Source organism: Trachinotus anak, unplaced genomic scaffold (genome assembly GCF_046630095.1).
Source record: "Trachinotus anak isolate AG129_WGS33_773 ecotype Australia unplaced genomic scaffold, CSIRO_AGI_Tana_v1 ptg000021l, whole genome shotgun sequence".
In the NCBI taxonomy this organism is placed as follows: domain Eukaryota; kingdom Metazoa; phylum Chordata; class Actinopteri; order Carangiformes; family Carangidae; genus Trachinotus; species Trachinotus anak.
The window spans coordinates 19,589,366-19,606,823 of NW_027273872.1; the positions used below are offsets into that span (position 1 = coordinate 19,589,366).

At 40.2% G+C, this 17,458-nt stretch overlaps 2 protein-coding genes across 8 annotated transcripts; both read right to left on the reverse strand.

The window, feature by feature from the left end:
* Positions 1–3,006: 3,006 nt before the first annotated feature.
* Positions 3,007–5,616, reverse strand: LOC139605648 (uncharacterized). The gene is made up of 3 exons (XM_071457309.1): positions 5,097–5,616; positions 4,295–4,368; positions 3,007–3,372 (listed from the first exon to the last, which is right to left on the reverse strand). The coding sequence occupies exons 1-3, from the start codon at positions 5,383–5,385 to the stop codon at positions 3,280–3,282; spliced, it is 456 nt and encodes a 151-aa protein (XP_071313410.1). The 5' UTR covers positions 5,386–5,616; the 3' UTR covers positions 3,007–3,279.
* Positions 5,617–6,420: 804 nt separating this feature from the next.
* On the reverse strand, positions 6,421–17,202 carry LOC139605646 (cytoplasmic polyadenylation element-binding protein 4-like). 7 transcript variants are annotated; one of them, XM_071457300.1, is made up of 13 exons: positions 17,053–17,202; positions 14,995–16,114; positions 14,773–14,871; positions 13,812–13,905; positions 12,264–12,314; positions 11,566–11,589; positions 10,976–11,152; positions 10,645–10,734; positions 10,421–10,539; positions 9,803–9,917; positions 9,531–9,712; positions 9,120–9,381; positions 6,421–8,738 (listed from the first exon to the last, which is right to left on the reverse strand). In XM_071457300.1, the coding sequence occupies exons 2-12, from the start codon at positions 16,057–16,059 to the stop codon at positions 9,154–9,156; spliced, it is 2,244 nt and encodes a 747-aa protein (XP_071313401.1). In that variant the 5' UTR covers positions 16,060–16,114; positions 17,053–17,202; the 3' UTR covers positions 6,421–8,738; positions 9,120–9,153. The 7 variants fall into 7 exon arrangements, with proteins under 7 accessions (XP_071313401.1, XP_071313402.1, XP_071313400.1 ...); XM_071457301.1 differs by having other exon boundaries at positions 6,421–9,381; positions 13,812–13,902; XM_071457299.1 differs by having other exon boundaries at positions 6,421–9,381.
* Between the last annotated feature and the right edge of the window lie 256 nt (positions 17,203–17,458).

Below are 17,458 nucleotides of genomic sequence, written 5' to 3' on the forward strand. Positions count from 1 at the left end.
TTGTAGAGACCAAAACAGAGCTTAAATAAAATCTGGACTTAAGTTATTCCATAACAACTTTATATGGTGATAGTATGTCAATGTTGTGTTAATAGATTGTTGCACTGCTTCATAGTGGCCAAAAAATGTAAGGTAAGTTCACCATTAATTCTATGATGATAAATCATACACTAGATATAAAAATTTACACATTTACAACTGTACACATGTATAATCATCCATCCATCCATTAGCTACACCTCTTATCCTATAGGGTCTCAAGTCTCCAGTCTATCACAGGGCTGATATTTAGAGACAAACAACCAGTTACACTCACATTCACACCTATGGTTAGGTTAATTAGAATCTCCAATTAATCTAATGTGCATTTCTTAGGATTGTGGGAAAAAGGGAGCCCACACAGACATGTGGAGAACATCCAAACGCCACACAGAGAGGCCCCAGGTCCTGGGTTCGAAACCTTCTCGCCTCACAGCGAGAAGGTTCTGGGTTTAGAGGTTGTTTAGAGGTTGCAGTTATGAAAGAGACAAAAAAAGATGCAACTGGCTGCTGGTGGAGATTCTGGATGTGACTGTGAACTAAACTGAAAAAGGTTCATCAAAATTACACAGCACATTAAATCTTGCTGACAGAGTACCGAAGGTGAAACGTTATCACTACCTAACCTGCTAGTTATTTTGCTCTCAGCTGACAGGTGGTTGGCATTCTACTTAAAACAGTTTTTGTCTAACAACACAGCCCTCAACTCTTCTGACATTATCAAGTCCTGTTTCTCACACTCAGCCTTATCAGTCAGGATGTGGTAGAGAATGTGTTAATGCATGAGAAGCACCATCTAGGTTGCCAAAATTTGAATAAACCCAAAATACAAACTAAGTTCAGACAGTTGCTTAGAGTCCAAACAGAGGCTTTGCATTTCAGAGTTGCAACAACAGAAGGCAACTTTATGTAAACATGAATTCACAGCTAAATCTAAACAATACGTAATACACAGCATATTGTGCACGGAGCTCAGTGCCTTTTATTGATCTCTCCACCACATCTCCTGATTCTGCTAAATTCCTTATTTTCTGAACAGGTCCTGAACAACACCAGCTTCTTTCAAACTGCTCAACATCCTGGGGCCTCTGTCCATGTAAACAATGCAGATGAACAGCTGCCACAGTCTGCCAGTCTCCTTGCAGACCGCAGTTCTGATTAAAAGGCCTGTTTAAGTGCTAATCACCATCCCAACATTAATTTATTTTCAATGCTGCAGAAATACTCGCAATAAACCGCCTGTTTACTTGTTCAGAACCACCAGCTCTACTTGCTGCAGAGCAAATCAGCCCACAAACTTGAGGACTTGTTTCTGAAACAGAGCTAAAGCATCTTTAATTTTCTATGTTCACACAAGTTAAATGTAGCAAAGCTAAGTACGTCCAAGCTGCTTGTAGTTGCTTTACATAAAGGGAACAGATAATGTTCCAAATCATATTTTAAACAATATGTTGTTCAAAGCAGCTCGGTTTTTGCAGTTTTTGCTGCAGGAACTTTTAAAAAAGCAAGTAGTTTGAGGGTGTAATTTGTCAACTTTTCACAAGATAAGCTGCAGTTTCAGATGAAACATGTTAACATTGATTATATCTATTCTATGGTATAGTGGTTTAAGATCATATAGCTATACCAGGAAAACGCTATCACACTATCTTAAATGTAGCAATCTGATAATCCTATAAAAATTCAAAAGCTGCAACAGATGTTTTTTTAAAGTGTTAAAATACTTGCAGCTGCAGTAAATATGGGTGGTACATTATCTAACAACATCAAGCGCTCTATATTATAGCACATACTGAACCTACAGAGGCAACACTTCTGTGAACTTTGGTGAGAAGTCTGATAAGGCTCTCATGTTGTGATTCAGGGAAGAAAAGGGTAAAGCAACTGGTCTCCAAACACAGAGGCAATGAGGCTCATCAATCAAAACATTAAGAAACTGCAGAACAATTTAAAGTAAATTGTCCATGGTTTAACAACAATTATTTTACAGTTAAAATAATCACAGCCATATGCTGCTCTCAAGTTGATTTACTAATATAAATCCTGATAAAAGGAGGAAACCTGAAACCTCTGGTGGCACATTCATCACTGAAACCTTTAGTGAACAACTTAAGGTCAATGCCATTATTTTATATTATTCAACGCTTTTTTTTTATTAATGAAAAATTCTGAAACTGAACAATGACAACATGCTATGAAATATTATGTTAATAAATAAATCATTATATTCTTTACTTTTCAGAGTCTTAAATTTACCCAAATAACGGTTGCTGCTTGTCAACCTCATAATCTTCTACACTCTTACTCATTTTGGTAACAGTGGCTCACAAAGTAGCAGCTTTTGTAAGCATAAAAGATGCTAAATTATTTTAGCTTTCAAGACAAACTGCACTCAACTACTTAATCAGAGGGAAATATTCTTTAGTTGATAAAGGCACATCATGGGCCACTTTTTGATTGTGAAAAATACAGTACTACCACACTTTATACCACAGACAGACACCTTTATTTATTTCCTTATGCTACCATAAATTGGCTTGTGACATTTCTATAGGCCAACAGTGTACAGTGTTGTGTGATCAGTAAATGAAAACTACCACAGCAGACATTGATACCAGAGTAAGTGGTGACCTCTGGTGGATAATTAAGAGAGTTTTCTCTGAGATAATCAAATGGTAATTCCTGCAACATGCTGTACTGCAGATCCACTCAATGTCACAAATAAACCATTAAATCTCATGCAACACAAGTTTGTATCTTTTGAGGAAGTTGTTTGTGGTGTTATCATATGGTTCGTGTGTACATATTATTTTGGTTAGCAACTGTTGTTGTGAGAGGGGAAAACATTACAGTACACACTACAACATTATGTACCATACTGCTCCGACAGTCTCCACCTACGCTCAAAGCTGCTTCCTTTGTAGATGCAAAGTAATACCAGAATAGTTCAAATAAATTAGCACAAGGTTTTGAAAATTGACTCTTTTAATAAAATAACATTGTCCATTGAACTTAGTGTGAAATACTCTTCTTCCAATTGCTTTATGGTCTCACAACACATTACCAGTGCGCACAAATACAGATGAACCACCAAACTGTGCTTTGTGGTAAAGCTGATTTTTAACACTGCATGCTTAAGAAACTAAATATATCCACTAATCCAAACACTGATGTGGAGAAACAATTATGTCTTTTAGATAGACTACTGAACAGGGACCAGTTATTTCAGTTAGTGCAGCATCATTTGGTCTGGCTGAGGGCGATGAGTCTCTGTCTGATAAGCCGGTTCTCCTCCAGCATCTTGGAGATGGTCCTAAGAACTGTCAGCTTGGCCTATCCAGGACAGGTGTTACATCCCCAGGAAAAGAAAGAGGGAGGAATAAAACAGCTTGGTAGTCTAGTTCATGGGTACAGCAGATACAATGCACATGTTGTGCCTGTATGGTGGATGAGGGGGAGCAGACTGTGGTTTTATCAAAAGGCCAACAATTTGACTTGTCATAGTAGTAGGAAGAGCACAGGTGTGACTGATATTAGCGATGGCAGTGTGCTACATAGAAGTCAGCCATCATCAATTGTTATTATTATTCACACCGGTGTTTTTCCTACTGCGACTTGTCAATATGTCACTATCGCCAGACTTTTCACTGGATTTCACAGAACACGAACTCATTTTGACTTGTACTGGTTAGTACTAAAATACAATACTGAAGTCTAAATTAAATTCATATTTACATACCGACATGTTATTAAAATGTTAAAATAAACAGATAAATATCACATACTGTATATATGCCATCCATCAGAGCCAATGAGTGGGCTCTAAATAGTTTTTGACTGTGACTGGTACTTAACCTTGAAGCAACTGTGGCACGAATGGTTAATGTTTACATCAAAGATGCTGCAAGACGATGCAATATGCAGTTCGGCTGAGTGCCCACAGAAATGCTTTTATTTTATTTTTATTTTGAAGAGTGGGAGTCACAGCCCACCCTTCCGCTTCTTGTCATCTACACACTTAAATATAATCTCCAATAAGCTCAAGGGGAAATAAGTCATATAGTGATGACTAGGAGATTTGATATTCAGCGGGTCTAAAGGAACTGACATGATTTTTTTTTTTTTTTTTTTTTTACATGGAACCCAAAATCATTTGGAGTTCAACACAACTGGACATCAAAAGTTTTTCCATTGTTCAGTGTTTTCTCCTGTTACTCTTTATAATATGCCGCTGTATAATACGCATAGGGCCTACCTTTTTCTTCTCATCTGTTGCTTTGAGAGTTGGTCTCTGGGAGAAAAAGAAAGCATCAGAATCTGTGCCGGGACCTGATAACAAAAAAACTTAATGTGAATATGAGATTTCTCCTCCTGGCAGTGTCTACAAACACTACAGTGTGTTGGTTCATAGCTTTTTAAGCTTCGTATTGCCAGCTTTGTAAAAGCTGGTCGATGTTAGCTAATGAATACAATTCAATGCAGGCCTGTGCACAACACCACGAACACTCTCCTCAAAAGCCTTTAGTTTATTTGAAACAAAATCTCAAAAAAACTTGATTGATGTAATGCTCCAGGAATACTATTAGGACAGTAGTTCCTGTCCTTTCTAGTTTCTGACCCCACAATACAGGTCATGACCCTTGTTTAAACATGAGTTATGACTGATTTTACCAGAGAGATTTTTTCTTATTAGTTCGGTTTATCTTTTGACTTTTAGTGGCCAAGTGGGGTGAAAATAGTCAGTATTTCACAAGAAAACAAAAAAAAAAACAAAAAAAGACAACCATAGTTGGCCACGTTTTCTGTGCGCTCCCAATATAAACCACTGATCCAAAACAGCAGCTAGCAGCAGCTAGCAGCAGCTAGCAGCAGCTAGCAGCAGCTAGCAGCAGCTAGCAGCAGCTAGCAGCAGCTAGCAGCAGCTAGCAGCAGCTAGCAGCAGCTAGCAGCAGCTAGCAGCAGCTAGCAGCAGCTAGCAGCAGCTAGCAGCAGCTAGCAGCAGCTAGCAGCAGCTAGCAGCTAGCTACCCTCTGAGCTAGCATTAGCAGCTACCTCACCCTGCAGTTCTCCTGTTCCGATCACAGCTGTCTTGGGTTTGTTTAGGGCGGGCTCCAACGTCCATCTTCCCGGTGTTTCGTCCTCCTTCGTCGCCCTCTTCTTGGACAAAGTGCTTGCGCCGAGCTTTGGTAATTTGATTTTTAAAACTAGCCGACTTTTTTCACCTCTAGCCCGCTTGTTGCCGCGCTTTTCCCTCGGACTTTGAGAGGGGGGCGGTGGCTCATCTCGGTGACTGGAGCCCTGCTGTGAGTCAAACCGGGGCACATACACAGTCCGAACTGGCGACATTTCTCTCCCTCTCAAATATATATATATGTATATATATATATATCTCTATAGTCACCTGGGTGGACAAGTTTTTCTTTGTAGCGCCTTTAGCCAGCAGGTGGCAGTGTTACCCGGATGTGACCGCCTCAAAGAGCCAAAATAAAACTCAAATAATTATTTCATTGTGTAATTATAACCCATAACTCTATCAAGATAAGCTTCAGGTTCAGGTTTTCAGCTTTTGGCCTGACAAACTACATCATATTTCCAGGAACTAGTCGTGGAGGAAGTAAGCTATTCATAGAGCCTTTAATAAAGTAAAAGTGTCATGTTATTGCAAAAGTGTCTTCAAAGTAAAATACAGAAAACAGGTCACTGGAAGAGGAGCTAATTTTAATAATCGTATACACTCTATATACAATGCATCACATTTTATAGACCCATTATAAGTTTTGCATGTCAAATCATGATTTGTAACGTAACTAGTAATTATAAGTAAATGTCGTGGAGTAAAAACATTTCCATCCTATTTATAGTCAAAATTGTACAGTACTAAGAACTAAGTCAATTCACTACTTGAAAAAATAAAAAATAAAAATTTATGTTTGTTCTGATTGAACAACTATCTATTCGGAAAATTCAGCCCTAAGAGGAATATGTGTTCTTTTGCATCAGGGCTGCATGATCTCATTATGACCTCATTTATGGTATTTTGTTGCCTTTTTGTATTCTTTTCACTCAGACAAAATATATGCTTTCAGTAGACCAGAAATGGTTTGCTGAGACAAAAGACAGGAGGTTTAGGTGAGCTAAAATAGCACCCACTAAGGCCTGAAATAAGCCTCAGCCTATAAATACCTCTGACCTGATTCAACTCAACTAACCAGATGTGCCAAAAAAAAAAAAAAAAGTGCTCTCTCACAACACTGGCGTCAGGTATGAAGCTCCCATTTACTAAGAAACCTTTAGGAGGCAAGTCAATTAACATAGGCCTCACAGGGAATACTTGAATAAAGGGCAGAGCCTTTATTGTTGTGAATCAACATTAGGCATATAATTCTTCCTCACAGCTGTTTTATTCGTTCAACATCTCACATTACAAATACTTCAAATGTATGCATACAGTTACAAACAGTTGGCAGCAAATGAATATATGACATTAGATCTTTGTTTTACTTCAATACTACAAACCAACTATAAAAACTGACGTCTGTATTGTAGCGTAAATTAATCAGGAAGAAAATATAAAAATTGGAACTTACGTATAAATGTCAAATGACTTAATAAAAATCAAAATATCAGGTAAAAAAAAAAAAAGAGTTAATAAATATAACCTTCCCAGCATACAATTAAAAACTATTGAAATTTTGCAATCAAGTAATACTAACAGACATAATATTCTTTTCATCTGAAAATGTGGAGCACAATACAGCAATTAGAAAAACTAGACACATCAACGAGTTTAACACATCACCCAAAAAATATAACAAAAATCTGATCAAAATGATAGTTATACATTTCAATTGAAAATATAGCAAATGCTAAATACATTATCGACCTAGTATATACAATGTTTTCAATCACAGTAGCATGGTAGTAGCAAAATAAGTAAATAAGCAAAAAACTAATGTTTAAAAATAAATTCAGGTATAAATTATTTTTTTTCTTGCAGACATCAGCATGAACAATAGGAAACAAATAATGTGTAAATGACTGCATGATTTATATGGATTAAATGACTTACACTGCGGAGATTTGTTTCTGGAAAGAATAAGTATTGCACATAATGGCTCAAAGTTAACTTGCAACATTAAATCACATTCAGGTTATGTCCCAAAGCATGCCACATCACAAAGGGGGGTCAAGTGATCAAGTCTCCTCACCTATGTCCTACTGAGTGTCCTCTACATTACAAAACGCATCCAAAGTGTTGTCACTGTGTAGATTGCATAAACATCATGTCTGTGTAAGGAAGGCAGACTCCATCATATTAAGAGAGGCTACAAGAGAGGTGATCTCAAAGAGATAAGGAAAAGAAATTCACAAAGGAAAAAGGAGATCTAGTGCATCACATTAGGTCCTGCATTAACACTAGCCATTTTATTTCTGTATTACATTATGCATGCCAAGAATAAGTAGAACTTACAGGCAGTCCCAGAAAGATGATCTAAATATTCAAACAGCTGATATCCACTCCGGTGTTAGAAGGGAAGATTTCACATTGACCAAAGCCAAAACATTTACCCTAATGATAATCTTATTGACTACACCTAGGAGCGAAATATCAGAATATATTTTCAAGACTATCAAAATCCGTTTAGAAAGGTCTTGTCATGCCTGTAATTATGTTTATTAGGACAGAGGAGAATCCATATATGACTGGCTAATGATAGCCTTATTTTTTTTTCTTTTTTATCTACAGAATCACACCAATGCACCAGACAATTTTCAGATTTACCAGCACTTAAATATATAAAAGCTAATTGAAAATTATATTAATATCATTCTTTTTCTTTTTAAATTAAGTTTACCATAAATGCAGATCTCTTAGTAACAAAGGTACAAAATTATTTTTCACCAAGTGAAAAAAATGAGGTATTGCAAAAGGAGTTCTCCCATCTGTGAAAAATGTGCCTAAAATGACTATTGAAAAAAATATTTAGAAAAGTAGTGCATAATAAATGTATATATGTTCATGACAAAATAATCAGCTATAAAACACTGTACAAAAATCAGCAGGCCATGTATAAAATAATATCTTTATCTCTGTGACAGCAAATTCTAGCTACTACCATATCCAACCACAACACTTGTGATAGAAGCTCCAGTCATGGTAGAGCGTGCAGTGGTACACCATGAGGACAGCTCAGGGAGACTGGACTGTGCATTCCCATTAGTTTGTACTACATTAGCATGTTAGCTTCCAGTGCTAATATCCCTGACAATATAAAGTGAGCAAATACTACTGCCAATACCTGAGCCCTGAGGGCTGTGTCTTTATTAGCTGAAACCCACAAACTGAAACTCCAGACAACTCCAGCCTTTCATCTGTCATATGACAAGAGGACACAACATAATCCTGAAAACCCTCAGTTCAATGTCTGCTTTTGATGATGCATTTTAGGCCAATCTTTGGTTTGCCCTTTCTGGTTACAAAGTGTCGACTTTTAAACCAAGACCTAAAAACTCATGCCAGCAGTCTAAACACGTGTGCCAGACTGAGGGGAGATTTTGTTTTTTTGACATGGCCAGATGCTTTACACTGAGCTGTTTGAAAAACTCAGTCATCCAACCATCTGAAACTGTGTTCCTCCTCTGTTCAACCCAACCATTTGCACTCAACCTTTGGTAAATGGTACAGTTGTTCTCTAATCCTGCAAGCAAAAAGTAAGAAAATGCACCCTTCTTAAACTCAACTTCCATAGTTAGTATACTGATTTAGGTATGATGAACCTCACTTAAATTTTATGTTACTCTTGACAACAAATGTAAGCAGCTTTGCCAGCTAACATGAAAAGAAAGTACAGTCAAGTCAGAAAAAGTCTAAATCCAAATCTAATGCATCCATATGCTCATGCACACTCAAAGTCAAAACATAAATGGGATTTCACTCTCTTCTTAGCATTTACTTCTTTTAGAAGGCCCAATTAAAAGAAAAATTAAAAAAAAATAAATTATGTTGTTTTTTTTTTTTTAACTTAAAAGAAAAGTGCATTTATTTTTCATATCATAGCCCGTACCCCTTCCCTAATTACCCCTTTCTCAGTCTCCCTCCCTTGCCCTCTCGCCTCAGTTCCAGCGGAAGGAGATGTGTCGTGGTCGGTCCCCTCCCTCCTTCACCAGCGGCTTGTGGAACTCACGGCCAGCCCGGGAGTGGATGGCTGCCCAGCAGTACTCACAGTAGTACTGCAGACAGGTCACGTTAGCGCAAAAGAAAGGAGCAAACTTCCCCCCACAGCGGGTGCCCTGGCACTCATCACACAGCTGGTCATCCAGGACATATGGCTTCACTTCCACCTGAGAGGGAGAGGATGGGTGACAAGAAAAATGTGTTAGAATTGAGGTCGAGAAAAAATTGAATGCATGCACAGCAGCACGTTGGCTAGGTGGAAATTAATATTTAACAGCATCCACTCTTCATCTTTGAGGAAAAGGAAGCTGCTCACCCGTTTATCAATCTCCCCATGCTGCAGTTGAACAAATCGGGCACTAATGGCTGCAATGTAGCTTTGCTGATTGGAGAAGGCCACTCGCCCAGCCCCTTTTGGATACTTGAGCTCAGGGTCTGTGTCAATCCCGGCATAACACACTCCCCCATACAGACGGTCCATGATCATGGCAAGCTCAACTGGAATAGCAATACAGAATGCAAATTAGTGGAATCTCAACAGTTCCGGTCTGAGGAATGTAATGCGTTTAGAGGTCACCACACACGTACCTGCACGTAGCGGACGAGGGACACCTCCTACAAAGATAGTCTTCCTTGGGTCCAATGGTTGAGAGCCATCCATTACAAAGTCACTGTCATTTAGGTTCCAGGGCCGAATCTGGACCTACAAAAACCAAGATGAAAAAAAATTCATTAATTTCCTCTCAGTCAGGCTCCACTCCTTTATGAGCAAGATACATTTTAGATTGTGAAAATGAAGGCGGTTTATTGCTTATCCACTTTGGATTAACACATTTCTTTGGTTCAATTTCCTGATGTGCAGGATGTTGGTGGTGGTGCTGCTGATATAGTGTTGATGCACCAACTACTGAGGTCACTATTTTCATATTTGTCACCTTTTGGGCACGCTTATTGTAACATCCAAATGAGAGTGCGCAAATATAATGAAATAAGTATAGCCAGATATCATATACCATTGCAATTAGCCTTCTTGTTTACTAGAAACGTTGGTTATCAGTCCATTTTTCAGTCAGGTTTTGTAAGAAAAATGATTATTGCTGGATTATTATTATACTCTAAACAAACAACTTCTTCTAACATTCGTGTTAGTTTTGTACTTGTTGGGCAGGGTGGATAACAGGCAGCTCAACAGAATAACACACTCACAGGCTTGTCTTTGATGGTGGGGCTGGAGACACACAGGTAAAGCTTGCCATCCTCTTGAATGCAGGCGTCGATCAGAGCCTGAACAGAGCTCTCATCTTGAAACAGCAAGAATGCATATCCTGGAATGGTATGACAAACAGAACAATGAGTACACACAACAAGGAAATACTGATCACAATGTCAACACGCTGGCACAAATACAGTGTTAAACTTGTTTGACTCACCTTTTGGTGGAAAGTAGGACTTGCTCTCTGCCTTGTGAGGCCAGTCAACAAACAAATGACCAAATCGACGGAAACTGGCAGTGATTTCATCTGAAAAACAAGAGTATATCAATCAGTAACAAGACCGAGTACCATCATCAAAACTAACTAATGTTACAGAAACAGAATAGAGCTGAACTAATGTACTAAACACACTTAGCAAAATTTGTGGTAGTAAATGCAAACAATTCTCACATATAGCTTACATCTTATAGCTTGTGATCTACAACAATGTAGATTAGAAAATATTGATCTTAGTGAAGCATTCACTGTATCAAGAACATGCCTTTACCTTCGTCTATGTCTGGGGGCAGCCCACCGACAAACACCTTGCGAGAATATCGTTCCACACGTTCACCATTGAGGTGGGGGAAACAATGGGCTGAACCAAGGCCAGGAAGCCCCTGGTCACCTGACTCATCCTCTCCAAAAGAGCGTTCGTCCTCCATGGGGAACAGAGAGGAATGACCTAGTGGAGAGAATGATCTGGATTACACACAGTGGCTCACCACTAGCGAGGCTGAACCACAATTTTTACTGTTTTTTGAAGGTGATTAATACAATAAGCAGGGAATTTAATTGGATATAGATAAATTACATTCTGTTAAGAAACACATACAAAAGCAGCCATGATAACCATTTGATTGACACACTAAAAGCATCAGTATTATTACTATAAGGTCTTAGCTGGCAACCTTTAAAGGCTTTTACACTCTACAGGGGCTCAAACCCTGACAACATTCAAGGCAGAAACAATCAATGACAATGACAAAATCAAGCAGACAAACACAGAAGCAAAACAACAAAGAGGTGATCATTTCAGGGGTCATTACTGCTTTCTATATAACAATGAGCAATTAAAGACACGTTCATAAACTTTACCTCGTCTTCTGCCATAACTTCTCGCTGCATGTAAAACAACACAAAACACTTTTGAATGGCTTTTTGAAAAAGGCATATCATAAAAAAATGTGACAAAACTGTGAGGGCTGGACATTAATTTATTGGATTACCAGACAAAATGACTGCTGTCTTTTTAAGTAACAGCCATTCTGAATTTTCCACTAGCCAAAATGTTTTTCGTCAAAATGTAATATTTAGTGGTGGAGCAGTGGGGGTGGGCAGTAGAGGCTGCAACTGACATCGCCCAAAATAAAAAAAAACGAACAAAAAAAAAACAACCAGTGACTAGATTTGCTCGCTCCTGTCTCTGAACCTCCCTGACCACATTATTATTTTTCTACTTGAACCTCTTTGGGTGAGCCATGTTGGTTGCACACACAGTTGAGTAGCACAGTAGTTTAGAAAGCTATAAAACAAGTAATGTGACTCTAATCATTTTATGTTTTTACCACTTGTTATACATCTCAGTGTGTTTATGATATTCAAAGGTTTCACTCATTTATTTTATGTGAGCTCACCATAAAAAAGAATTACAATTGATACTTTTAAATGGCAATGAAGTACTGACTTGCATTAAAATAGCCAGCATTATTTCTTATCTGCATTTGGTAGGCATTTATTTCAAGACCTGACCTCTGCTACAGCACTGCATATTTGTATGCATGTTATTTACATACCATTCATAGGTAGAGGCCCGTCTCCACCCTGGTGAGAGAAGCTGTAACGTCCTATGTGACAAAAATAGAAGAGGCCTCAGAACACCATGTCATGAAATGATTCCCAGGTGGAGTAATAGTTAAATTTTTCTCTTGCATATACATGACTTCCAAACCCACTGCTGATATATTGCAATGGTTTGGGGTGATGTATTCTCTTCTGTGTCTGTCAGAAAGAGGATTGTGATGGCACACATTTGAGGAAAGTTATTTGGTAGATAAATCAAACTGTGCGGCAAATCTAGTTCAGCTTATTCTTCCATGTAAACAAATGTCCATGTTAATGTAATATCATATGCAAGAGAAATACTGGAATAGGCCCAAGAAAGTGAGTTAGCCTTGAAAACTATGCAAGTTATTCTTAGATTGAGGAAGCTGACTTGTAAATTAAGTGATGGAAAACACACTCATGACAAATGGCAGGAAGACTGCATAAATGATCAAGGAGAAGTTTCAAACCAGAAAGTACATGCATCAGCTGGCCAGAATTAGCATCAGTGGAGCTGGCTGTGATGGGAAAAGGGGTTATTTTAAGATTGACTGCAACAAAACTAAAGTATAATGTTTTATTAATGAGAGAGATCAAACAGTCTCCACTGCAAAAATGCTGCAGGTGATGGTTTTCATGAGTTACAGAGGAGGAGACAGAAATGTATGGTCACGTACGAATGAACAGTAATCAATCTGAATGGATCTCATTCATGCAATGTGAAGATTGCAACATATATGTTGAGTTTTTGGATTGACACTAAAACACTACTTTTGATATTTGACTTTGAAAATTGGAAATTGGATCAAGAACTTACATGATCAAAGAATGAAAATAGACAAGTAGTCCCAGCTTTTGGTATTTTTGGTAGGTACTAAAGAAATACTGAAGTTTGATTTAAATCACATTCTACTGAAAAAAGAAAGAGGAAAAAAGATATAGGGATATATGGTTGAATATTCATAATTAGATTCGAACTAAATCATAAAAAAGATTAGAACTAAATCATAAATTTTGGGTAGCTCAGCCCTAGTATGGCCAATTCTACAAAGTATCCTAAAGGGGTTAGACATTTTCTGCCTGTGGAATCCTTTTAGTGTCATAACCATAACTCAGGTATCACATTGTCACTTGTATAGAAAAATTCTGAGTGACATACAGCCGTACATAGACCAAAATAGCACTAAATATTAATCGGCAAAGCTCATTAATATTTGGTTTTTGTTGGTGCCATTAGTATGAAATGCTGACAAAACTTTAAACTTCATACTACAGAATCAGAAGTTGCCATCAAGCTAATTAAGTGTCCCAATTCATGTATTGGAATTCAACACATTTGTTATTTGGTCCACAGGCTTCTAATTTTTGGGATCCTGCTGTCAACACAATCAATTGCCAGCATTGTGAAATAATACCCAATTTCTATTTGCTGTCAAATACATGCAACAAACGGCTATTTATCTACAGCCAGCTGTGAGAAAACCTATCCATTCCTCATCATTGTTAGTGTGGGAACCAACCTTTCAAGGAATCCTGCTCAGCCCTCATAATGTCAATCAATGAGTTCTCCAGAGAGTGCATACTGAAACCATCAAAGGACCGTGTTCTCTCCTGCTGAAAGAGAGGAAGACAACAATTAGCCTCCTTGCTTCCCACATCACATCTAAAGCAGCACAAGCTGCAAGAGCCCTGATATAGTTTGCTATGATGCTAAAAGCTAATAAAAAAAACTGCAGAGAATATCCCAGTAGAGACCTTCAGAGGAAAGCGCTGTAAACGGAAAATGGATCCCAGAGTGTGTTACACAAAATCACCTGCATATCTCTGCTATCAAATCATATATCTCTAGTTTCTGGCAGTTTCTGAAAGCATGAGATAAAAAGATGTGCTACTTAAAGAGCTGGAAAAATTGATCCTTCCACTTGGCGAATTTCAAATCAATACAAATTCTAATTAAGTAGCCTAAGGTGAAAATGTAATTTTGAAACAATTCCACAAACAAAGAAAAGCTGTGAAGAGTAATACATAACACAGTGAGTGCTTCACTTTGTATCTAATTGGGCTGAGAACATGCGAAGCTGCAGTAGAGCACAAGACTTCTCAAATCAGGACAAGAGGAAGGCCATGTGATCAGAGCAGATGATAAGAGTGCTCTCCTTCATCCAAATGATCTAGATAAGATCTCAGACACAAGCACACACAATAAGTTTCGATTCATCCACTTAGTTGGCTTAACTGTCACGTATCCTATTTTTTTCTCAATGGCTTATTTGTTGAATTTCATACAGATGAGCATGTTAAACAGGATTAGCATCAATGGCCCCTGGAGGGGAAAGAGACATATTTACATTTCAAAGCCGCATAAGCCCACAGTCCAAGTCTGTTGCTGTTTTAAAGTGAATAGCAACTTCTTTCTTGTAGCCGACACACCTAGTAATTCCCTAAACATTAGCCTGAGTATTACCTATGGGATATGCTCACCTGGAAAGGGTAGATGCTGTCACTGCGGCTCATACTGTCCTCCACCCAGCCCTTGTGATTGAAACCAGAGCTATTTCTGGGGAACTTCTGAGAGGGAATCTGTAGAATACACAGATGAGTTTTATCTCCTGATCAAATATGTTGTATGTGATCATATCTATCAATGCAAAGATCTGCTGAGATTTATCAGTGTTTGAGACAAGACATGACAATCTCATCTACCTGGTTGTTGGGAAAGGATTTCTTTAGCGGGGAGATGGAGTTAAGGCCCGTCATGCCTCCACCTACTCCCCGCCGATACTCTCGCACCCCCTGCGTGCCTCCCCAGCCACCATACCCACCGGGACTCCAGGAAGTGGATGTGGGAGTAGAGGGACTCTGGTAGCTTCCCCAAGGTGAAGGGGGTTTGTTCTGAGCAGGAGTGAGGTGGGGCAGCTGGGTGAACGGTCCAGTGCGATGTGGATGCGGAGGAAAGGAAGGCTGGGGTGGATGAGGGCTTGCTGGGGAGCGCCGGTGCTGCTGTGGGACCCCCTGACCATGGGGGTGGTAGTGCTGGGGATGAGGTGTCGGTGCATGGTGCTGGGAGACTGGTCCAATCTGTGGGGAGAAACTGCCCCCCGCTCCAAAGCCTGGGCCGGCATGGTGGGAGAAGTTCTGGAACAATAGGGGAGGTCCGTTGGCGTTGGAGCCAGCTGGGCCAAAGAACCCTCCGACGTCTTCCCCAACCACTGGAGACTGGGTGGATGGGACCGCAGGCGACCAGTTGTTAAAGCTGGTCAGTGAAGATGAGGAGGAGTTGGACTGTGCACAGCTCGTACCCATTCCCAGGCTATCCTGGTAGTCAAACCCGCTTAGCACTGGGGACTCCATTCTCAGTTTCTCCTTCCCACCGCTACTCTCCAAAGAACCCTTCTCCAGTGAACCATCTTCAGGAAGAGCTCCCTCAAGCTCTCCTAGGCCTCCCCCAGCCTCCTGCTGGCCCGGAGACAGGGCCTGAGGCTGGGCCTGGACCTGAGACTTCTCCTGCATGTCCTGGAGGTCCAAGGCCTTGGACTTGTCTGACTCCAGAATCTCATCTTGCATGTTAGTGTGTTGGGCTACAGCAGGGAACAGCCAAGCACTGCCCCCATTGGTGGAGCAGGTGTTGTTTACGAAGGAAGGGGGGCTGGGGGGGTTTGACGGGTGGTGAGGGTGCTGGGGTTGGAGGTGAGGAGGGATCCTTACAGGGAAAGCAGATTTGTTACCGCTGCTGTTCTTCACCAGAACTCCAAACCCGTAGTCCCCCATTTAGGACACACAGTAAATCTTCAGTTGACTTTTGGCTTTCACCTTCTTCTTTATCCTAAAATGTTGGTTGAGGAGGTGTGGGGGAGGAAGGAGTGACAAAATAAGCATAAGTCTGTTACACCTTAAAAAAAAAAAAAAAAAAAAAAAGGACAAGCCTCGCCAAACGCAGTGAACGTGCTTGGGCTGCACCCTGCCTGGTCTTGTGATGCAATCAATGAGATTAAATCATTGACTCGCTTGGCCATGGTAAGGCCTAGATGAAATATAACCCTCGGATAACAGGCAGGCGACCACGGCATACACCCAGCCTCACCAGCGCAGGCAGCTAACAGCCTGAGCTGGTGAAGCTGACGTCTCCAAAGGTCGTTACGCAGCTAGCAGCAAGCTAACAGCTGCTCCGCCACCTTCCATGTGCCCTATTAATCATGCAGGTCCTAGCAGTCAATTTCCAAGTACGTTTATGCATTTCAGCGCATCTGTGAACGCTTTAAGCGCAGAGGAGGCTCACGGCATGGACACCTACCGAACAATCTTCCTTTTCCAGCAATGACCTCCTCGTACACAACCATTTAAATACAGGAAAATGTTGATGACGTCTCCTGTCTGCTCTGAATCTGGGGTAGTTCCCTACACCGAGCCGCTAGGCTAGGATAATAGCCGATAACCGCAGCGACGTTGTAGCATATTTGCAAACCGGCCGGGGAGCGATAAACGCATTCAACGGCTACAACGTCCCTCGAATTTCCGTTAACGTTGGTGGGAGCGTTATCTACGACAGCACGGCGGAAATTTTCCAGTACATGACAAGTTGGAAACGGTGTATGGCTCTTTAAACGACCTCGTCTGTTTCGTGTCCTGTATGTTCAATGTCACACAGCCTACAAATGCCTGTCATCGTTTTTACATCTCGAAATAACCACCTAACGAAACCTCGACCGCTGCTCGCAGGTATCGAGAAGCATGAGTATTTGGTGACATGTCGGGTATAGCTACCTTCAGTTCGGCGTCATGACCTTATCGCTTTGATGTTGCCATATTTTAGCGTTTTTCCTCTTTCTGCATTTCCTTGGCAGCCGGTGTAAATGGTCTCCTCTCTCTTCTAGATGACAGCTGGGCCAGTCGGGAGACACTTCCGTCTACAAGCCCCGCCCTATCCATCAGCCAGCAGCCACTGGGCGTCAGGAGTCCCCTTAGAAGCCCCACCCATTTTGGCTAAAATCTAACACTTGATTGGATGACTGCTGCGAGGCCACGCCCACAGCACGCCTTTTCAATGAATGGCACATGCACTCAAGACGTTCGCCCCCCAAATAAGGATGCTTTCAAATCAATGGGAGGAGTTGTTGTAAGGAAAAGAAAATACATTCATGATCCAGGGAAATTTCTATTTAATTCCCTA